This window comes from Argiope bruennichi, chromosome 2 (genome assembly GCF_947563725.1).
Source record: "Argiope bruennichi chromosome 2, qqArgBrue1.1, whole genome shotgun sequence".
NCBI classification, from domain to species: domain Eukaryota; kingdom Metazoa; phylum Arthropoda; class Arachnida; order Araneae; family Araneidae; genus Argiope; species Argiope bruennichi.
In genome coordinates, this window is record NC_079152.1 from 132,058,568 (window position 1) to 132,084,245 (window position 25,678).

General features: G+C 30.8%; 1 protein-coding gene across 1 annotated transcript; it reads right to left on the reverse strand.

Moving 5' to 3' along the window:
• Positions 1–2,017: 2,017 nt before the first annotated feature.
• On the reverse strand, positions 2,018–24,595 carry LOC129961764 (uncharacterized). The gene is made up of 6 exons (XM_056075325.1): positions 24,467–24,595; positions 14,294–14,356; positions 12,399–12,546; positions 7,951–8,111; positions 4,588–4,735; positions 2,018–2,510 (listed from the first exon to the last, which is right to left on the reverse strand). The coding sequence occupies exons 1-6, from the start codon at positions 24,522–24,524 to the stop codon at positions 2,219–2,221; spliced, it is 870 nt and encodes a 289-aa protein (XP_055931300.1). The 5' UTR covers positions 24,525–24,595; the 3' UTR covers positions 2,018–2,218.
• Between the last annotated feature and the right edge of the window lie 1,083 nt (positions 24,596–25,678).

Here is a 25,678-nt window from a genome sequence, read left to right on the forward strand (position 1 = left end):
TAGTCATCTAGATATCATGGTTTGTCGTGCGGCTGGAGACAATTAAATATCGACACATCATTTTTTAAAATTCTTTTGTTGGCAACATTCAGTATTATAATTATTTGCCAATAAGTTCTAATTAGGGGATAACAGCCATTGTTGCTATAAATCCCAATATTCTACGTCTTTCAAGTTCTAATTCTAATGATGCACTACAAGTTTTATAAAGAAAAATTCATAACTTATTAATTTTTAATTCCACTGGTAATCAATCAGGAACACGCCAATCATTAAAAAGCTAATATATTATTTTACCATATTCAATTATTTCTTTTTAGGTAATGAATTTTAATAACTGTACAATCGTGAATTTTATATCATTTCAATATATAAAAAAATGTCTTTTTATTAAAGTCAATTTAATAGTCATGTCAATAGTTCCTGCCTTTTGGCACTTATTTAATTTTTTTTCTTAATTTCTAACAACAGATTATGTTCTTGAACTCGTTTTCTTTGTTTCATTCAATATTAATTGTGTTATTTCTTTTTTCGTTATTAAAAGCTAAAGAAAAAGGATTCTTTTTAATATCTGTGTAGTTTATAAACCAAATAAGAAAGTGAAGTTATAATATCTTTAAATTTGGATGATGGATGAACCAAATATTTACATTTTTAACAGCGTTAAGATGATATGGTATTATTTCAATAAAAAAGATTTATGTACACAATAAATAAAACTCAACCATGGCGATCAACCATTTTTTTAGTAGATCATGCTAATGTTAAAAAATGCATTTAAAAAATGTATGATAAAACGAAAAGTCTATCTGTAAACGGCTTTCTTTTCCTCCTCATTATATGAAAATCTGATGCACGATACCCGATATCTACGCATTGCTTTAGAAGAAATAGGCGATTTATTTTCACACACAAAGGTAATCTTTATTATTTTACAAACGTGTCAGAAGACTTTCATATTCAATAGAAACAGCGATCACATTTTAAGATGAAAATCCTTTCATCTGTAAATTCGATTTCACACAGAAAACTTCATCACGATCATTGAAAGATACCCTGAATGGTGCATTGCCATGGCAACTGAATAATGACGGCTTTTGTTTGTTAGCTTCGTTTTCTACGACGCGCACATTGACACATATTTCCATAGCATAGGTATTCGATGGCACATATATCAATTTTTAGTCAAAGGCCGAGTTCTCCCTTCTTTTTTCACGTATACATGCACCAAATAGTATGCTTTGGATTTAACGTGGATTGATAATTAAGAAAAACGAGTTCACATATTAGAAGGGTGTTTCTAAGGATTAAAATTTAACATTTGTAAAAAAAAAAAAAAAAAAAAAAAAAAAAAAAGATATCGGAACTAATAACTAGGGCTCTTCTTGTACGCAACACAAGAGCGTTTCGACACCTTTTCTGCGACGGATATTCAAAATTTCAACGAGTACCATTTGAATATTTGATGCCTCGTCCAGATGGCAGTAGCAAAACGCTTAAAACTGTGTAATCACGAGTGACCCAACTTTTGATTGGTCTTGTGTTCGCGCATTGAGTGCTATTAAAATGTATATTCTGGATTTCCTCCTCTCCCTCACAACCAAAATAATAATAATAATAATAAAATTAAAAATTAAAATAAAGAACCCAAAGGTAAAATGATAAACTTCCTTTTGAGCATAAGTTTAAAAATCTTTTTAAAAACTTTAAAAAATCAAATTAGGCTTGTTATCGAAATTAAAAATTAAATAACAAAATGCTTTTACGATAAAGATACCTATGCTATCAGGTAACAAAGATATCAATCATATAGTATCATAAAGCTTTATAAATTGCTACAACAACTTGCCAGACAATAAATAAATTTAAAGACCAGCGCTCAAATTATTTTTGAGAAATAGTGGAGTTTGTAATAATGCAAACGTTATCAATTCTATACTTTAACTTTTCAATAGATAAGCTTCTTATATAATACTACATAAACATCTTTATATTTTTCATTTTACTACAAACAGTACAGCTGAGAACGAATCCAGGTAGATTTTAAAAATGCATTGCATAATATCCAAAACTTTCTTTTAAAATTAAAAGCCATTATTTTCAATATAACAAATATTTGAAATAATTTATTTTTTGCAGATTAAATGAGACGTACTGCAATATAATAACATTTAATTCCAAAGATTAACAATGTCATTGTGGAATAAAATTTCACAGTTTAACTTGTTCTAAGACCTTCAGTGTTGAAAACCATCTTCAAAAATAAGAACAGCGCTATAATAATAAATAAATTATTAGACGGTTTCATCTCCTGGCTCCCAGAACACTGGGGCACAGGACTAGAGCATGTTGTAGCGTCTGGGTCCGGGTAGTTGGGCATTTTTTCGCAAACAGCTTGTACCTGGTCGCCAGCTGCTCGCCAAATATAAGCATATGTGACGTTGGCGGCAAATTCTCCGCAACTCGCCGATATCACATTTGATGTGCATTGCAGATAGCGTGATAAAGGACTGTAAGAAAAAAAAAAAAAAACGATGTTAGTCACATTTGGTTGAGAAAATTTTAAATGAAACTGTTAAAAATTTTCCCGAGTGAATCGTAATTTATGCTGAAAGTAAATAAAGAATGTGAAAGCTATGAATCATATGATAGATATTCCTTCAATATTTAGAGTTATAGAATGTTTCTTAAAATTGAATTTTTGTTTTAACTGCATTATTTTATGAGCGCAGAACACCCATCATGGACGTTTAAAATTAAATTCTGCACATATATATATATATATATATATATATATATATATATATATATATCGATTATTTTTGGATAATTTAAGATCATATTTAAAATTCTGCTTTCTATCAAATAAAAACCTGCCATACTGCACAAGTATACGGGAAAATCGGGGTATAAGTAAAGATATGTTTATAAGGACAACAAGTATTATATGAGGAAGTCAGTATACAAAGATAACAAGTATACCATGTATAAGGACTACAAGTATGCTTATAAAAACCACCAGTACATAAGACAATCGAGGTAAAAGGACAACAAGTATAAGAGAAAGTCAAGGTACAAGGCACAAAGACAACACGTATACGAGAAAGTCGGGGTATAAGAACATGTATGCGAGATAATCAGGGTATAAGGACAACAAGAATTTCTAGGTACAAGGGCAAGTGTAGGAGAAAGTCGGAATAAAGAGACAACAAGTAAGTTGTTACAGAGACAACAATCATTCGAGATAGTCAGGGTGTAAGGACAACAAGAATTTCAAGGTACAAGGGCAAGTGTAGGAGAAAGTCGGAATAAAGGGACAACAAGTAAATTGTTACAGAGACAACAATCATTCGAGATAGTCAGGATGTAAGGACAACAAGAATTTCAAGGTACAAGGGCAAGTGTAGGAGAAAGTCGGAATAAAGGGACACCAAGTAAGTTGTTACAAAGATAACAATAATACGAGATAGTCAGGGTGTAAGGACAACACATATGTTTACAAGGATAACAGGCGTATGAAAAAGTTGAGGGAAGAACAATTCTACTGATTCAAATAAGGAAAACTAATATTGAAGTTGTATCCGCTTGGAGCTAATTTAAACTCGTAATTTCGATTCTTGATCGGATGTTGGCGATGACACCTAGGCCAATTTATACATCACCAATCATTTGAATTGAACTAATTGATCTCGATTTAATATGCACCAGACCTTCATACACGACGGATCTTTGGTGGAATCGGGTCTCGAGCCGTGAGTTTTATGGCCTCGAAACCGAAACAAACATTATAAATTTTAATCGCAATCAGATAATAATTATTATATTTTAAGTAGGCAGTATACATCTCAAAACTTCCGCGACATATTAATAAATGATATATTATAAAAAGTTTTATTTGAAACTTAAAGCAAAGGAACATAACCAAATTTCTACCATACACAAACAAATTGTTGAATGGAAAATGCCTTTTTATTTTTGAAAGATTAGGGCATTCTATTCTTTGTCTACATAAGAATCCTACAAGCTGATCTTAATATGATAAAATAATTTATTAAGAGAAAATGATAACTATTATTTCTTTTTTGTGATACCATCCAATTTGTAAACTCAGCAATGCGGTTCGAATTTTTTAAAAAAAAAAAACTTAATGAATTCTAATATAGTTATTTCCTATATAAATTCCTGCCTCGGGTTTTAAATTGTTTGTTGTTTTGAGCAAAAATGTATAATAATTTTGGTCAAGAGGGAAACAAAAACAACAAAAAGATCCACAACTCTATTTCTTCTGATGCCAAATATTCATTCAGTCATGATATATTATGCTATGTCTCACGTCACTGATAGGATATTGCTTATTGGTTCCTGATATATCCTTGTGGTTAAATGATAAAACACATAACATATAAGCGATAAAACATATTTATAGATCGGGAAAACAAGAATAATTCTGCATTCTCAGTCTCTTTCACAGCCGTAAGAAAGAGAAATCATTTGGACATATACATTAGGAAATCGGAGAAATCAAAGCCAACACAAGAAGTACTTTTAATTCCAGCCAGTTGCACGAAGCGTTGTTTCGAGACTTACCAACAAGTAATTATCTCTCTTTCCGTCAAACTTTTGCTCGATTTTTCCAAAATATGCAAAACTGGCATCAAGGACACTCCAGACTCCTCAGCACAACAATCCATCTTCGCCTTGTTTTCCATTATGCAAGTTGATATACTAAGAAAAGCTAAAACATGAAGAATAAAAACACATTAATTAGTTATTTTAATTGCCGCAGATGTAAGATAATAATAATTTCTTCAACACTTTGTTTTTCCTCACTCAAAACTCTAACATATAAATCGCATTCGAACAGATGTACATTAACAAAGATTTAAACAAATATTTGCCAAAATTCATTTCTAACTTCGAGTTTTTGAAGATTAAACATTCTATCTGTCTCGCAATTTTTATTGCACAAAAGAATAGGGAAAACAATAAGAAATAAAAGACATAAAAGAATAACGTAAGAATAGCGGAGAATAAAAGCGCAATAAGAAAGAATGCAATATGACAAAAATTAAAAAAAAACTAATTTGCATAGCGTAGAAGTGCAGCATTTTCGTTTATTTGTTTGTTAACTTACTGAATCTCAATTTTTTTTTTCATGCCCACTCTCGGACAAATACAAAGCGTCCCAAAGAAGTAATTTAAGAAACCTATAATTTTAGTGAATTGTTGAGAATTAAATCTTATGTAACTTAACATCGAGGCCTTTAATATAACTAATACTATAATATATATACACGCAATGTAAAAATAAATAAGTTAAAATAAAAATTATATTAGATTAATACATCTGAATTCCGAAAATTGTCTTGAATTAAGCAATGTATAGCAATATTTTAATTTAATTTTTAATAAAATACGTTGACAGTATTACTTTTTGAGATAAAGTGAAAAACATATTTAATCTGTACATTAATGCAGAAACTTACATTATGAATAAGCTTAATACAAAATCACAAAAGAGTTTCCTCATTTTATTTTTATCCTCATTAAGAAATAATTTAGATTTAAAATCTAAGAAGATTAAATCCACCTCATAATAGATGAAAATTGTAATTTATTCATAAATATATATGAAATGCATTAAGCAAAAAATTAATTATAATTTGCTGATCAAAAGCCGCATGTTTCATTAAAAACACATAAACGGGATGACTCCCTAAGGATGGAATTTATTTATTTATTCTCTTAACAGCATTTTCTTTTAACTCACATATTTGCAACACAAAATTGTATTTAACTAAGCGTTACGTCGAAAATGTATCTTTACTATTAGTAAGCTCGGGGATTACTTTTCTAAAACAACACAATACTTCGAAAGAATAACACACACACGATACACAACGAAGTTCTTCTTGACCGCTAAGAATCGTGCAACAATTTCCTCTTTGATAGGAAATTAGGGATAAAATAACAGAATGGGGATTCTTTGAATAGCGCAACAGCGCTTGCTCCGCATGAAAATGCATTAATTGATCATTCAAAACATTCATATACCAGAAATGTGCTTAAAATCTTTATATAAAATATATTAAGTCTATAAGAAAAGGCTGTTAACCTTTCTTTTAACTTGAGTATATGTTATTGTAGTGTCGCATAAAAATGAATTACCATCGTTTATATAACGCAAAAGATAAGAATGAAGGAGCATTTAAATAATTAGTTTCAAAACTATGCTAAAAACTAATTCATTACATATATCCTTCATCTTGAATTTTAAAAATACTCTTCATGACTAGAACTGAATGTTTTTCTTTTTCTCTTTAACGAAAACATCTATTAATAATATGCAGGAGAAAAAAAATAGAAGCAAAAAATCGTAAATGTCTGATTGTTTCTGATACTCATCTAACCGATATAATATCTCAAAAAATAATTCATCAGTAAATAAAATATATATTCATTTAAATCAATTAAAAATTCTAATTCATTTTGAAAATATTCTCTAAAGCTTTTTTTGCGTATATCTATACTTATAATAAAGCTCAATGTGTGTGTATGTGTCTTGGCGCTCTACAGGCCAGACCGTTTGACATACAGCTACCAAATTTGGTACATGTATACCTTGGTGGTTGGGAATGTGCACCTGGGGTTTCTTTTTTCGAATTTTTAATTAGAATTTTAATTATTAATTAAAAACTAACTTTCCCGCCAAAAAAATCTTCCATTTTCCCCACCGCCAACTTTTCCGCCAAAAAAATCTTCCATTATCCCCAGCGCCAAACGAGAAAGGCTTCAGTTTTTTTTTCTCCCAACAGTAATGAGGCTAGGGTTAAAATTTTTCGGCGGATTATTTCAATCGGTTCTGTTTATTTTCTTAATGTTTGGTGCATTTAAAATTAAACATTGTTAATGAATCAATCTTTCAGATTCATTCTGAAGTACTTTTGAATTAAAATAAAACAGAATAAAGGAAATTAAAAATTTCTAATCCGCATAGCGTTACCCCAACTGGCGTAGAAAAAATCACGTATTTGCGTTACTTAACCGGCGAAAAAAATTCACGCATGCGCATTCTGTTCTGATTGTTGCCATGACAACGTTATCAATGGATGATTTAAATTATTTTTGGGTTAGTTGCATGCTTTTGTAAGTAAATTGTATTTATGTTAGTTATATATTTTTTGCATATGCTTATAGTTTTAAGTACATCGTTTTTTAAGTAGCTTTTTTAAAACCTGTTTTCAACCGTTTATTTTAAACGATTCGTTTTATTTTCTTAGTGTTTGATGCATTTAAATTTAAACATTGTTAATTAATCGATCTGCTCATAATGAATCTAAGAAAATTTTGTTGACCAACTCTTGAGATATTACATAAATTTAAAAAGATATTCTTTAGTGCCCATAAAGTTTAAACGCTGAGTGAATCTATTTTCAGTAATCAGATTATAAAAAAATGCTTTGTTTCAGTAAAAAATATTATTATATTAATTGAAGATAAATTCTTTCCACTTTAATTTAAAGCATAAATTCTACGGGTGCTAACAGAAAATGAGAGAGATACATATGACGTTATGACTGAAGGTCTTTATAATATTATGAATGAATTATATGATAATCAAAATTTGAAGTTTTAAAATATTTTGATGAAGAAGCTATTAAAGTAGAAATTGCATAAAATATTTAATTATTAAAATTTTAACGAACATTAAGATTGGCGAACCGGCTGGTCGCCAAAGGCGGCTAGTATATACATAGATTTTGTCCCAGACTATACGAGACTATTATAACGAAATTATATACTGAAGTAGTAATACAGAATGAATTGGAAGACAAATTATTTCACAGATAAAAACAGAAAGAAAGAAAGTAGCTTCAAGCATTATGAAGAGGATAAGGATGATTCAACAGCACACTTTCACTGAGAAACTTCATCATTTCCAATGATTACCGTCACTCATATATCCTGGCGTGTCGCGGCCGTCTCCGCAAATCGTGAAGAACATGATTTCGGCTTCGGAGATAAAGATGGGCATCATTTCCAACTGACGGGCCGGCAGGCAGTTGCCCCGGTACAGGTGCGACGAGCAGTTGTAGCCGTGCAGGGCTTGTCTAGGATAGAAATAGGAAAAATGGTTAAAAACAGAGTTGGGCAGATTTTTCCAGCGTACGATCTACTTCTAATTTTTTCAAGGTGTTGCAGTCCACCCAATGGAATGGGTGTGGTGAGCTAAAAAAAGGTCTGCAATATTTATTATAACTTAATAATAAATATGGAATATGTACTTACCTACATAATTGCAATCAAAATAATAATAGCCACAGGTATAATATCAAATAATGCATTTAATATTGAACAATTCAAAATATTTTTAAAATATAAATTATTTTCATCTAAAGTTAGTTCTTGCAGTTATAGTTAGTAGAAGATTTAAGCTACACACTGTCCGCCAATCTTGAATATCTCAGCATATAATTACTAACTGCTAATCTTGCACTAAATTCTAAGTGGTCGTCTGTGAGACGGGAATGATATGTTGTCTTAACTATATTCACCGTTGAAAATGCAAATTCACACATTTGGGTAGAGCCAAAGCACGGTACTAAATGATATGAATTTTTTTTTTAGATGAAGAAACTTTACTTCGACATTAGATTCCAAGAGTTATTTTTCGGTTCTGAACTAAGTCTTTTAAAATTGTCATTTTGAAAGAGAAAAACTTCGTTTTCTTCAAGATATAAAGAGAAGATAATGTTCCATAAATGTATTTCTTTTAGAATGCCCTTCTTACTAAAGGCGGTCACCCCAAAATGTCTTGGTTGATCGATCGCGATAATTAATGAACACCCAATGATTTGTACTACACGGTATTTGATGTTTTAATAGAAGATTAGAGTATTCATATACATACCCATAACCGAATTACTTATTATTAATAGGAAATCTTCCTTATTTGTATGCAATTTTATCGTTAAAATTCTCTATTTTATCTTTATTTATTATTATTATTCTTTATTATTTCTTTTCTATTTTATCGCGGTATATCGGCAACATTTCAAACTTTTACTTGCATCTTTTGTTTTCTGCGTAAACAATGAATGTGGCAAGCATAATTGTGAATGTCATTTAAACATTCGTTGTTTTATGTTGTAATATTATGTCACATCTCTTTCCTCTTAAAAAATGTGCAATGAATCCCAAAATTAAATTGGCGGGGCGCTTTTGCCATTCTTTATTTAACCTTAGAATAATTTTTTGCCCTTAATGAATTTTTAGTTCTGAAACATAAAATATTCTAGGATCACTTTCTTTTATTAATAATTTTATGAAATTCAATTTTTGAATGGAAACTTGGAATAAGATCATTAGTATTCTGAAGTTTTATCTCCACCTTTATAATTTCATTTAAATTTTTCAAAGCTTCTTGCAAACATTTAAGAATTTAACTGACCCCCCCCCCATGCTATACATCTACAACAAATTTAATTTTGAAAATCGAACTAAACGCACTTTGAAGGCAAAGTATCTTTAAAATTTATTTTCGAAAATTTTATATTTATGGAAATTCTGACGGATCAATAAGTGATTAAAAATTATTTTTATTTATTAATGTAAAGTCTCTTGTAATTACAATAATTCAATTATAAAAAAATATTAACTCTGTACATTTTTCACAAATTAGCTCTCCTTATATCACATTAGAAAGAACAGTACTCGCTAGAAATGAGATTAAATTTCTGTTCGATTCTATTCTGCCCAAAAAATGTCAAACATAAATTGGAAACCCTGGAAATTAAATAAATGAGGATAATCTAACCACGTTTCCTATAAATCAGTAGTTTCCATCCTATGGGCTTAACACATTTGTTTTTAAAAGTCGCTTCTTAAAATTGAAGACGAAAAGAAGCAAATCAGAGATTCTTTTGAAGAAGACTACATGAAGAAAGTGAACGCAGAGTAGATGTGTGTGTGAGAGGGACGGTGCCATCCGGGATATTGCCGCCAGAATATGTGCGCGGTTAATTAACAGGTAGAGAGATTCTAGACGGTTTGCAATTTAACGAGCAATTGGAGAAATAGTCTCATATCATCCTTTAGAGAAGTGTGTTCGTTATAGCGGAAAATACTGTTTATTATTGTTTCCTTATAATTTCTGGATAATGCATTATTTCATTAATTGAGATAAATGTCTTTTGATTTTAATTTACAGCCATAATTGGTAAGTGCCAGACATTCTACTATTATTCATTTATATTTTTATAATAATTTTTATTAATGAGCGTCTTTACTAGTTGTGAATCAAGAATTTCGTCATATTGTTCAATCGACAATTAGCGTCATTGTAATTGGGGTCATACAACCGAAGTAGAAACACAACTGAATAAATTTATTCATCTCAAATATCATTTTAATTAACTTTTCAGATGCCTCTGATAAGAAAATACTACTGAAAAACCAAAAATGGAAAAATAACGAATTTAAAGTAGGTACAAAGCAAATAGTTTCATGACTTCAATAAAAAGTATGATTATGATTTAATATTCGAAGGACCACTCTGAAAGAAAGATTTAAGAAATGGAATCCACAGTTGTCAATTAATACTTGGGAATACAGGTGGTCGTCAAAATAATGGTACCATCACAAATGAATGCAAGAATCTTTATAAATAAAGCGTAGGGCCACTTTTGGCATGCAATACAACTTAGATTAGCATGGGAATAGAATCATACAATTGCTGAATAGTGTTTAGAGGGATATTGTACCATTCTTCATTATCTTCAGAGGATATTGTGAATGTTGCGGGAGAGATGTCAGTGGAGGATATCGATTCCGGAATGAATGCTCTAAACTAGACCATAATGATTTGATTATACTAAGGCCGGGGAAGTGTGTGGACCAAGGTAGATGATTCACTTGATCCTGGTGTTCATCAAACCATGATTGGACAAGTTCTGTTGCATGAATAAGAGCATTAATATCTTGGAAAATTTCACCTCCCGCAGGAAACAAAATTTGCATCAAAGGACATTCCTGGTCAGCTGAAACTTCTCTGTACTTCTCTCTAGCAATCCTTCTTTTCCTGGTTACGATTGAGAAAATAGAAAACTACAAGGCTGCCTATACCATCATAGGTCCACCCCTATGCCTGATAGTCGGAAGCAGACAATCACGATTATATGCTTTGCATGTGTTTTCCAAACGTGTATCCATTCTGTTGTGGATAAAAGAGCGAAAGTTGATTCATCTGACTATATAAATGTCTTCTACTTATCAATCGACCAGGTTTCGTGGTTATGTCACGATGTTTGACAATAACATCTGTGTTGTCATCAAACGTCATCAACGTATGTTGTCGACGTTTGATATTAACATCTATGATGAGTAATTTGGGAATTTCTGCTCTGCCATAAAGGTTTTGTTTATGAAAACGCCTTCCATCTGTAATTATTGATATTGGAGAATACAGATGTTGATAGAGTTCTGCGGTAAATTTGACTGCCATTGTCTTCTTTTTAAAGATTGCAACGCGCTTCAATATCCGCCGGTTTCAGGTTTTCCTTTCGTCCACTATATTGCTTTGTCGAGCTAGTTTAGTCACGTTAATGTGTACGCTGTCAAGACTTTAAACACCATTCCTCTAGAAACGCCTGAATGTTGGGATGTTATGGTCATAGTTACTCCAGCTAGTCGTGCTCTTTCGCCTCTTTGAAAGTATGTGGGGTCTAATATTTTAAGCTTATGGCAAAATTTCAAAACGTATACAACTTTATTATAGCTATCTCATACTACCATGATAATACTTCTTATATTAAATAACTGGTAGCTAGGATTATATTTCAATGCTTACGAAGCGCATTCTTAACTGTAACTTTTATTCACAGATGTTTCCATTGTTTTGATAACTCCTTGTATCTTCTATTGATGATGACAATTTGGACTCTATTCTCATAATTCAAGTGATAATCTGCTCGATGTTTATTCAAAAGACTTGAATATTTATATTAGAGAGTTATATATTCAGAAATTATAAAATTTACACTGAAGCCTAAATACAGAAATAAAATGAATGTATAAAATGACTTGAAATCAAAACTATCAAGGTTTAATGCAGATATTGACTATCTCGAGCAGACATACAAAATCAAAAATTCCATTGAGACTTTTTAAAAAAATTTAAATCTTGATCGTACGTTTTTTTTCTGACATTGTGACTATTAGAAAATGACGAGTTGCATAATAAATTAGAGATCAAGCTGTTTTATTTCTTATTTACAATACAGTTTCTATGCTAATGAAATTTTCATCCTTTCGGCTATGTGTTGGCACGAGCGCTGAACCACTGAGCTGTAGATAATCAACACAACTATGCCCATAATCCAAGATATGTTACAACTCACTTGCAAAGTCCGTTCAGTACATTCGCGTCATCAGTGAAGGGAAGAGCTGTGAGTCTCATGAAGGTCTGCAGGTCATCCAGGCAGTCATCTGCAGATATCTTGCTGCAATCCTCAGTTGGGGGTTGTGGTGAACCCACTATCACGGGACCTGGAAGACAGTCGGAGAATTTATTGGAAATCTCTGATATAACAATGTTATCTTTACTAATAATAAAGTTGAATGTGTATATGTACTTTGGCGCTCTTGATATAAACATCTACCAAATTTGGCACGTAGAAGAGTAGAAATGTGCACCTCGGAGTGATTTTTTAAATTTAATTAATTAAAAATTAAGATCAATTTTGGATTTTTTTTCCTTGATAACTTTCGAAGATATTACGATGAGAACAAAAAATATTTCATATCATTTCAAAATGAAAAAAAAAATCTTTTTAACGATAACAATAATATAATCGTGCAATTTTTTTTTTCTGAACTAGGGAAATATTTGAAAAATTATTTTTTGCTTAATTCCAACAACAGATTACTTTGTTTTCTTAAAATTCAAACCGTTTTCATTTTTTCACTAAATAGTTGATTGCATGATTTTCTTTTCACTGCTGAAAGTTATTAAAGAAGGATTTTGTTATAAAATATGTGCAGTTAACAAGACAAATTACAAATTGAAGTTACGTTCGGCTGAATTTAAGAAACAGATGAATCGAGTGGCTTTGCTTTTAATAGCGCTATGATGTTATGAGATTAGTCTCCGCAATATACATAATTTAAATAAAAGGGTTTAATATCTGTCAGTTTTGAGGAATCATTAATTTATATCTAACCGATTTACCTGGAATTAAATATAACCAATATTCCCTGTAAAACACACGGTTGCCAAAGACTACTAGTTGTCTCTGGCAACTACATTATAATATATAATATACTGCAACTGTATTGTTATAATATGCTATTTTATTAACAAGAAAAACGATGATTAAAAAAATGTATGCGTATACTTCAAGTGATAATTATGATTTGGATTTAAGGCAGAATTTTAATAGTCCGATTAAAATATTTAGTATCGAGAACATGCGCTCATTTATAATTTCCATAACTTTCTTATATGGGTCATATCAAGACAGAATGTATACCATCCATCTAAGAGCTGTTTAATGATTTGACTTTAAGAATAATTTATTAAGCACCAATCCATTTCATATCACAAGAAAGTGTCTCTTATTTTCACTCTTATTTCACTCTTATTTTTGCTTCTTATCCTTAACAATTTTTCACATACTCACAATATATTCAAACCTAACCTTGAAGGATTCAGTAAATACTGTTTTCCACCTCAAAATTCTTAATTGATCCAAATGAAATTTCACCAATACGCAAAATATAATATGTGTTCGAAGAACTTTCTATAAATTACTTTGCTCAAGTTGAAATAAAATAAATCTGAAACAACAACAAAGCATTTATTCCTATCTTTCATTTTTTTTTCAAAAGAGAACAAAATCGAAGACACGAATTGAAAACCTAAAGTTCATGTTTGACCGCCAGTCATACCGTCCATTTTCTCGGAAAAACTCTTCATTTTTTTGTATCCTCGATTAGTTAAAAAAAATGTACTTCTATTGAAATCAAATACGAATTTTCTTAAGAGAATTTTTTATAGTTGAACAGCTATCTTGACATGCTTTTAGTATTCGTGATATTAAAAGGAAACTTTTTAAAAATTCGAAGATATAAATTTTATTCAATACCATTTTAAAAGATTAATAATCAGATATTTCTACAAATATTCACCCATTAAAATTTGTTCGTAATTTTACCCAACTTTAGTAAGAGTTAACAACAGCTCTAGCCATGGACTCGCAACGAAAAAAATAGCATGCTGGAAAAAAAAACTTACCTGGTGCAAGAGCGATGAATTGTGGAACAACGTGTGCGATTGCCATGCAAAGAGGAAACAATCCTAGAATGAAATATTATATATATATATATATATATATATATATATATATATATAAACAGTGAGTACAATTTTTAGATGCATTGATTATTTCGATTATAATATAAGGTATTTAAGAAACTTAATACAGAAACGGTATACCAAATTTCATCAGTTAAGCTCAAAGGGTTTTAGAATTATCTTTGTCACAGATAGGCATAGAAACAGAAGGACGAACAGTCAGACAAACGTAATGCCAAACGTATGTTTTTAAAATGTGCAGATTCGTCAAAGTCTCAAGTTCGATTTTTTTCGACTATTACAAAGCCTTTTCTGTATTTGCATAAGAGAATGTAAAAACGAGGCATCTTTTGCAGCGATCGATTAATCGATCCATTTTTTGACTCAAGCCAAAGATCTACATTTCATAATCAGTATTCGCCAATGTCATGTAATGCAGTCACGATCTTACAAAAGCTTCATAATTTTATCTGAGGATAATGAATAAACCTTTATTAGAGAATGTACGAGAAAGATTTTAGAAGGCCAATTCCTATGGTTGAATTATTACGTTTAAATGTTTATGAATAGATAGACTGATTGACTTCTGTAAACATCGCATACCCAATTTCATTTGCTGTGCTTATTTCATTCATAAATTCTCAGACAAACAATATTTCCACTTATGTCTCCCCCCCACGCCCCCAGACAATACTGAAACATGGACATTTATCAAAATCTTGTAGTAATTGCTGAAGAATACAATACTTCTCACGTGGAATTCATTAAATAACAAAATATATGAAGAGTGACGCAATTTGATGATATAATCAAATTCTAGACATAGTTCGCAATAGTGAGCGCATTTTGTTTCGCATAGCGCATTTTATCGCTATAGTGAGCTACTGCGACAAAAATACTCGAAGGACAAAGATGTATTGAGTCTAGAGTTTCCTAATTTGTTTAAAGTGAAACATAAAAAATAAATGAATGAAGGAAGAATAATTCCATTCATTTCATTATAATTCTATTTCATTTCATTATAATTCCATTTCATTCAATATCCCAATCCATTTCATTATAATTCCATTTCATTCAATATCACATTTCATTTCATTATAATATTACGTAGTTGTGATTGGGAGTTATTTTGAATTTCACTCTATATCTCCGTATAAGTAAAAGAGAAAAACATTTCAGATAAATTTTTATGAAACCGTAAAAATTTATACATTTCTATACAGAAATTGTTCAGGCGTGAAACTAGTATTTAAAAAAACTATATTTATTGAAACTATAATTGAATTCCGAAATATTTAGATTTTACTGGAGTATTAGATAAATTATTTTAAAATAAACGAGCTATCAACCTTTGATATATGAAAAAATGTGTAAAATTTGAAAATTATTTTTCATTTCCAGATTTATATATCAGCTAATTACTTCAGCTTACAATGCCTTAATTTTTCCGGTATGTAAATAATACCTCTAATGAGACAGTAGTCAGATGTTCCATCTATAAATTTAAAATAATAAGAAAAAAAACACCAATGAATCAATAAACCAATATCTCTGCATGATTTCGCCAACTTTCAACTATTTTAAATGAAAATTCATGATCTCTAAATATTTTCATGAAAGGTTTTCTGCCCTCCTACAAACTTTACATTTTCGAGAGAAAATTGAAAAACATTGTATTACACAGCCTATTTTCTGTGGAGAAAAACCTCGACAAAGTTCCTCAGCCACAACGATAAGACCGATTCCGAAATTTATATTTTTTCATACGGATGCTCATGAATCTTAGATCCAATGACCGTCTGCACCCTACTTTTACATTGCAAGAGACACTGCTAAATAAAATTTCAACAGATCCCTCAAATTCAGCATCTGGGTGGATTTCGATAATTTTCGTCGCCATTTTGAAATATAATTAACCAGCCAGAAAAATTAAAAACAATACTTTTAATAATAAAAATAAATTAAATAACAAATTAAATAATTTTAATAATAAATTAAAAATAATACTTTTGTCTACTTTTTGTTTAAATTAATGTAATTAAATTTTCATTGCATTCCTGTTATGATTAGATATAGTTTATCAAATTTTGCTGATCTTTATCTTATTAATACCAGCCCCCTTAGGTTACCATATTAATGTTGTTAATATAGTCGTGTCGACCCATTTTGATGAAATACATCTTATCAAATCAAAAGAATGGGTGATTTTAAATTATGATTTCATATGATGATAGAGCATTCTGATAGATTAATTATACTTGCCAATCGTTGTAGAAAATGGGCGAAACCGATCCAGTTGCTGAGGTTAGGGTCTATATCTATTTTGCAGTGTCTCTCTAAAATGGAGGTAGAGAGAGCAGATGCCCGTTGATGACGTATAGGGGGAATTATAACTTTTCATATGAAATTTAAAAAATGATGAAATTGGTGAATTAGATATTTTTTTCAATGGTTGTGGCTGTCTGTCAACTTTTTTTCCTTAATATAATGCACAGTGAAATAGTAAGTTCTTTTCGGGCAGCCACAACTACTTCCAAAAGCAAAAAGTTTTCTCGAAAATGGATGATGATGTCTAGTAGGGAACTAGTGAAGATATATCTAGTGGTCATTAACTTTCAAAAGAAAAAAAGTAAAATCACCAAAGTGGATTAGGCTGAATAATTGGCTTTTTAATTTTATCATTTGTTTTAAATACATAAATTTTAACAGCAACAGGAAACAGCCGAAGGCAATTAGTAAATACTAAATTTATACAGCAATTGTTGCGAATGTATTTCTCATGTATTTCCGGTATGTGCATATCCGGGATCAATGATATACTGATTTTAAATATTGCAAACTGAGTGCCTTACATTTTGCGATGTTTATACATAAATATTTTATATTTGTTTCGACTATTTAATTAATAAATTTGTTTCCTTCAATCCTACAGTAAACCTTTTGATTAGTTCAACTGAATTTCGTTGTATGCCCAATCTTCACAATAACTTTAAAACAGAATTTCACACATTCTCAATACAATTCCATTAGTAATCGCAATTAGGCGCAGTGATACAGTTGTAAGTAATTCACCTTTTCATTATCAATGGCTTTGTCATATTATCTTTCACCTCTTTTCAAGATTTTATCCTAAGAATCCAATGCAATATGCATTCCAGTAGATGCGAAGATGCCGCCATTTGTAATGATGTGAATACAAACATTAAGGACTACTCAAAAGGCAGTTATTAGTTTAAAAAAATAGAATTATAATTTATATGTAAATTTTAGCAACTGAGCCGTAAGAAAACTCATTTTTAAAACTGATTTGCTATAACATTGCTGCTTCCAATGAAAGTTCTTAAAATTTGCTTTCAGTTTGATTAGACTCATTCTATTCCTTGCTTTTCATGCTTAGTTGCCTTGTTTGAAATAGTGATTCGGTTTCATGAGGAAGCTCTAGTTAAAGTGGCGAAAGATGTGTCAAGTTAGAAGAATCTGGATTGCACGTTTTGATTACTCCGGGAACGTCTATTATTTTTTATTCAATAAATTAAAGATACCAAACTATCATCATTAAAAAAAAAGAAAAACAGATACCCATATTTCGTATATAATGAAAAATGGAAACCTTGAGAAAGTAATTTTTTTCTCATTTAAATATCATGGATATTCGAATAATTTTTGAATCCGGCAAAATAAATAAATAGTTTTCCTGGACGTCTGTTTACTTTTTTCAAAATTATCTATGGATACTATATACTGAAATGCATTACAGACTGAATAAATTTCGAAATATCTAGAGGTGAAATAATGAGTGACTAAATAAATTTCCGAAAAAGGGGGTAGGATTCTGTTTCCTGTTCTTTAAATCAAGATTCAACGCTTACAAAGGAATTAGGTTTCTCCTCGAATTTTGAGAAGATGTTTAGGAAAAGTTGCACAGATACATATTCACAGAATGTATATAACTACGCTTTAAACCACGATCTCTTTCTTCTAGCAAGCGCAATGATCCATAAGTGCAATAAGTCTGCAGAAATCAACATACAATGCCAGCCAATCCGAAACGTATAAATCCAGATTCAATTTGCAGAAATATATGTAAATCAGAGACTTTATGAGGTGTTTGCAGTCTTCCAAACAAAGAAGGTGCCGATAATTTTATCACCTTGACATACTTGGGAGAATGAAGTGGGGAGGGAATGCATGAAACTGTCAAAATTGTAATGATTTACTTTTCTTTATTAAATTCGAAATGGACTTTAAAGAATACAGAAAATGAGAAATTTCGATTTCTTCTCTTTCATTGCCAAATCTTTTGAATGTGATTTTGAAAACAGAAAGCGACGCTAAACACTTGACACAAATTATTCTTCATTTGTAAGTTGTAGAGATACTTTTAGCAAATATTTCAATATTGTTTCCTTTTATTTTCGTTAAAAGCCAATTCACTTTGTATTCAAATTTATTCTTTAATTATCCTAAATTTAAATATCTATCTAAAAATTAATTTAAATTCTGTATGAAAATGTTAATTCCAACAGTAAACATTAAAGATAAAAACTAAAAGGAATGTGTAAATTATTTATGTGTTTTATAATGTACCTCACGCATGTATGTAAAGAAAGATTTTTTAGTCTCATCTTTTTTAGTCAACCAACGAGAGTAGTCTCCTCGAAACTTTCGCACATATTATGTAGTAAATGTGTTATCCCCCTTCTTCAGCATAAAATTGGGGTAAAGCGTAAACTCACGAGTGCTCAGATTTTTAGTTTCCTACATGACAGTTTTGTGCTGAATAACATAGTAAAGAAAACTGGCACTTGTGTATTATCTGCAAGCCACTGATGAATACTAATATCGCTTCTGTTGAATATAACATGCATCCTTTGAGGATTTTTTAGGTGAGAGATTAATCTAAGACATGCGGTTAATACACAAGTGCTAGAAAATCGAAGATATAATTTGGAAATCTTTTTTTTTTTTTTTTTTTTTTGACCGACTGAAACCAAAATTGATATGCAGAACTACAACTGAAGTTCAAAATTGCTTACCAAATTACATTTTACTTTAGTTCTCACGTTTTTGTATTATAACCGAGAAAGTACACACAGACAGATACACGGCCAATCTCTTGACAGATGCGGTTCCAAATTTGATATAGATCTGCAATTAAAATGCTAAATATGTTTCCTAAAGGATATTTATCTAGCTCTTTATTCATCGTAATTATCGTGTTTATTTGATATGCAGACTTCCTCAGAATGTATTTCGCTCTAAATGTAATAGATATGTACAACTTTTCTGTAAAGACAGTGTACTAAATTTCTATATCTATCCAGCTCGAAGTATTTTTGATTTATTGAGTTCAGAAAGAAATAAAATTCCAAAAATGTGTTTATCAGTCTGAAAAGTGGAGTTTGTCAAAATCCGGTCATCAAATTCTTTTTTTTTTATGATTACAGTATTTTCTCTTTGTATATTTCGCATGCAAGAAAGTAAAAAACAATAGAAATATGCAATTATTGTTCAGGTTTATAATGTATACCTATCAAATCAATGTTTAATTATCGACACCCTATACAGGATATATTTGTATAGAAATATACATTATATATATATATATATATATATATATTGGAGGAGTATATTTTTATATATATTAAATATCTCTCTATATATCTTTTGGTGGAATTTTTCAATAAATTAACTCAAAAATGATTTTCCTTATTTTCATCCATATCATACTTTATATTCATTTGATATTGACGCTGTTTTTGTTGTGGACTGCGTCTTAAACAAGCTGACAAAAAATTTGATCTCGAAATTTCTTTTACCAGACCTACCTCTCTGAGGCCAAATTAAAAAAAAAAGTCTACTTTGTTTGATCAAAATGTCATTCGTCAAAATCAGCCGAAATTATTCCCTCATAAATGCAATACCCTACAGAACCAACGAACCACGTTCTCACGAAGGAAATCAAAACTACAGGACCCAGACGGACGCTACAGATTTTTGATTTAACGTTTGTTTACATGTTTATACATGTCATATAGATGTTTACAATGTAATTTATCTCCTTTTCAGTTAGTAATCTCATTTCTCTGTAAGTTCAACCCATTGTCAAAATTTGTTTTTAGGTATTCTTGTTCCCTCCATTTAGTTATTACTTCGCCAAAACTTTTTTTAGTACAGTCGTATGGAATTTGAAACCGATAGGATTCTTTCTGGAGGTCCTTGGATGGTTTGTCGTCTCTTTCTGTTTTTTATCCTCCTCCCCCTTCCATCTTGTTATCATCCAATTGGTTAAATAACACAGTGTTATAGGAACCGGAGGCACAGGATGGCGTTATGTTATGTCTATGAATACATTGACTCATAAAACAGGGAACTACAGTTACAGATTTCAATATATGGTATCTGCATACCAGATTGTTGATCTGTGTCAAGTCTTAGACAAAATACGTTAAAGGATAGACTGTCTGCTTGCATATATGTGAATACGATGACTCGAAAACGTAACGAAAAAGATAACGAATGGCATAAAAATTGTTCATTTGGACCAATTAATTCAGCAAGAAGTTCCGATATTCATTCCAATTTCTTGTCAATATACCGCAATATTAACACAAAACGCACTTTTTTGCAGATATATATTAAAATTTAAAGATAGAAATATAATAATGATAAAACATTTACGATTAAAACAAAAGCCTTTGTTCTGAAAAGAAATTCTGTAATTTTAAAAAGTTCTGCTTGCTACTGCAGAAAATTTAAAAACAACTTACGCAAAAATCTTAAGGGAAACGCAATTACATGAGTTTTATATAGCATTATTTCATTGTTTTCTGTTGAAAAGATGTTTTATGTATGTTGTAAAGAATGCAACTCAATAATGTTCGAAAATTTTCTTTTGTTTTTTGTTTGGTTTTTTTTTTCAGAATTTCATTTTGGATAGGTAGGTGAAAATAATTTTAATATTTCTTAATTCAATGACGGAAGCTAAAATAATGTAAATTTCTCCGGTTGGTATCTTGATTTAAAAAACATATTTTATGTGATTAATGTAATAAATCTATTCAAATTCACTTCTTGACAATAAATAACAGTTAGAAAGATTTCAATTTTCTGAAGCATTTCACTAAACTTAGAATGTTGAGGAAAAAATTTATCCGAATCCACAAAGAAAATGACTAAGAATATTAGTCATTTTTATTTTCTCGTATACGAAATACAGAAATAGTATTGTAATTGTCAAAAAATTCGAATTCGAAATTTTGATAAATATCCATGTTTCAGACCTCTCTGTGTTCCATAAAACACATTTTCGGTATTATAACTCTCTATCTGTCCGATTGTCTGTCTGTGGCAAAGATAACTCACAAGTACTTTCAGCTCGACAGATAAAATTTGGTATACGGTCTATAAATTTGTAGATATCTATGAAATTATGGACGAAATTCAGTCAGTGGAAGTCTGTCTGTCTGATATTCGAATGTAAATTAGCACCATAATTACAAAGAGAAAATACTAAATGGATAAAATTTAATATGCAGATTTAACTCTATACAGAAAACACCTATCAAATTTTGAGTCAAATCCAATAAAAGTTGAATATCTGTCGGTTTGTACTTTCAGAATCATGTAAACTCTGTAATTCAAAAAAGTTGCAGAAAGTATGTCAGAAAGTCTAGGAAAGACACTTCCGCTGTTGTTAGTTACTCTGCTAGATAATATTTTAGTTTATGAAAGAGATCCACTTTTTGTAATATAATAAGGGAAAGAGGGTTGAGGGTGCATGGGTTTTTGGGGGTGTTGAAAGGGATTGGAACAAATGTTTTATGGCTGTGGTACCGGATCGAACAAGTGAAACTTTGATTTCGGTACTGAAAGAATGGGTTCTTCCGGGTTCCACAGTAATGTCTGACTGCTGGAAGACGTGCGATTGTCTTTCATCCGAGGCATTTGTGCACCTGACAGTTAATCATAGTCTTACATTCAAGGACCCGGATACAAGTGCCCACACGAATTCAATCGAGGGGACTTGGGGAGCATGCAAGCGATCTCTAAAAGGAACGAGAAAAGTGAAAGACGGTATGGACGGCTATTTAGCAGAATATATTTGGAGGCGGTGTCACCGCTCCGGGGATAAATCGATCACCCGGCAGTGTTTTGAATCCATAATAAAAGTGTACCAGCCTGACAAAGGAATCGAAAAAGAGTAATAGCTGCCATACCGACGAAATTCACATCGTTAAATCGGGTGAGTTAAAAAAAAAATTGTATTGTTATTTTTGTGCATTTTTTTTAAATTTAACATTGTTCAAATTGTGCTATTTTTAATTCTTGATTTTCTTCTTTTTGTATACTTCATGCCAAATTTTTCTCCTGCCATAGCACCATGGACGCTGTAATCTTCAGAAAAAAATCTCTTCAAAATAGTCATAATATTGAGAAATACAATTTTGAAGATTGCTGCGTCCGCTGGGTTTGGCGAGAAAAATTTGGCGGGAAATTGCCAAATGGTACCCGTCTCTAGAACTGTACCTTTCATATAATATATACATTATAAATATGTCCAAATACAGATAACATTTGCAAAAGAAATGATACAAGTATATTCACAAGAAAAAGGATTAACTTTTTAATATATTTCAACTCACTATATCTTTACAAACCTGATTTTCAACCTGTGTAAATTAAAAATGACTAGGTTCAGATATAGTTGCGATTTGAGCCTGATTTTCGCTTGAAATAAATGAAAATAAAGCCGGTCGTATCGAAACTGACTACAATGACAAAAGCTCTTTCGTATCATTCATCATCATCATTAATAATATTAATATCTGCAATGATACATTATTGCCCAGTATTTATTACGATAAACAGAATATTTAAATTTTATCATAGTTAAAATGCTTTATTTTTTTAATTAAAATCACGAGATTTCGAACGCATTGATTCACTATGATACACACATAAGAAGATTCAGGCATTGTGCGACCCTTACTTGGTAGGTTTTTTTCTTGACTATTTTAATTTTACAAAGTACACGCTTTTAAATTAATAAACATGTTTATTATGCATTTGAATTTGATTTTCATCATTTTTTTTTCACTTTCTCCTATACGTGATATAAAGAAAGCATTGTAATCGTCAAAAAATTCGAACTTGAGATTTGAGGAATCCCCATGTTTTAGATTTCTCTGAGATAAAAAAAACAACAACACATTTTTGGAAAATGTCCATCTGCTTGTCTGTGGCAAAGATAAGTCAGAAAAATTTTAAGCTAGAAGGATGAAATTTGGTAGTCAATATTGACATTAAATTTGTAGATTTTTATCAACTTTTGAGTAAATTTCGGTCTGTCCAGCTGTTCGAATATAAATTGACGCGATAACTACTAAACGAAGAGAGCTAGATGGATTCACATTGATCAAAATCAATAAAATAAATTCGGTACACAAATTTAACATCTACAGTGTAGATGCTTAACATATTTTCAGCTAAAACCAACAAGGTTTTATCATAATGCTCATAATCACATAATGCACATAATCAACAACAATGTGTACTTCCAGTAACATGTAAACGTGGTAACTCAAAAACGCAGTGACTAAAAACATCATTACTTTGGGAGTTTATGATTACAAGTGCAGTTTTGTGTTAAATTTTTGTTTCATTCTGTTGGTAAAACGCGTCTGAAACACAAATTCGACTTTCAGATACTATTAACTGCATGCCGGGGATGAATCGCCAAGGAAGGTACGAAAAATTAAGTAATAATGCGGGAAAATTTTGGGAGGACTACAACCGTTGGTTTATGATTTATTACTGAAAGGTATTCTCTTTTGTAATGATATTATTATTTTTTCTTTTTTCACTAAAAGGGCATATTATGTATGCTAAAAGTTTGAAAATATTCATTAGTACAATCGAAGTGCAGAGTACAATCGAAAAAAAGGTACTAAAAACAAACAGAAAAAAAAATGCAAGTTTCAATAATTTTGAACTAATACTAGTTATGTTCTAATTTAGTTAGTGAGGTTTTACCAAATGAAACTACTTTTCTTTTTTCCAGTATCCTCCGATAATAAATCTTAATATAAAAGCGTGGAAAGATTGACTTACCGAAACACGTTATTAAAGATAAATATCCGACATATATTTTGCCTGTCGTGCATCCCATTGTAACGAAACATGGAAAACAACACAAATCCACTACTTTTCACTCCGAAAATGAGACAATACGAGACTACGTCCCACGTTCGAAAATGCGCGCTCGTATCCAATGGTATGCTTTCTCTTCCAATGACGTCATTATTTATACTCGGAATCGTCTGCACAATAATAACGAGCTAGAGAAATGCAGCGGCTCATCAAAGTGATTCATAATTTCTAGTAAATATTTTTATATCTCAACGAATCGGTGGTTGATGAGATATTCTGCTAATTTTTTTCTTGACTGATGAAGATAAAATACCGATTATGTCTTCTGTTTTTAGAATATGGGTGACTCAGGCGTAATCATAGCATTTAATTAATTAGCAAAATGCTTTCTTTTTTTATATGCCAAATAAATCTCTTCAGTCATCATCTGATTCTGGTTTGGAAATTATTTTTCAGATTTGTTGCGTCTACTGTCGGTAATAAAAGCAGATTACCCATCATAATTAGTGATGTTATTTAAGATATTAGGCCAATAGAATTTACGACAGTGATAATTTCTTTTATCACTTCATAAATAATATTTGATGAAGTTAAGAACATGTGCATATTATGAATAGCTCAGTGACGTGATTTAAACGAAATGCGTGAAATCGATGACTCTTAACCTTGGAGCATTATTAATGTTGAAAATCAAATGACGGTGCATATTCTATCGTCTCGTTCAGCGGTTATCTCTCTCAGTGGGGAACAACGGAGCGGCCTTTTCACTTTCTAGTACATAGTGTTTAGAAAAAATTCTGTAATCGTCAAAAAATTCGAAGTCGATATTTTGACGAATCTACGTTTTTGATGTCCCTGAGTTCGAAGAACATATTTTTGGAAAGTGTCTGCCTGTCCGTCTGAGTGTATTTGTTTGTGACGATGATGATTTAAAAATGCTTTGAAAGAGGTGAGCGAAATTTTGTGTGTGGTGTTTACACTAAATTTGTGGAGTTCTGCCTAATTTTCGGCACAATCCGTTCGGAGGAAATCTGTCTTTCCGGCTGTCTGAATATAATTTAATACGATAGCTATAAAACGGAGAGATCTAAATGGATAAAACTGAATACACGGACTGAACATCTATAGTGTAGACAGACGCCTATCAAATTTTGAGCCGAATCCGATAAGCGG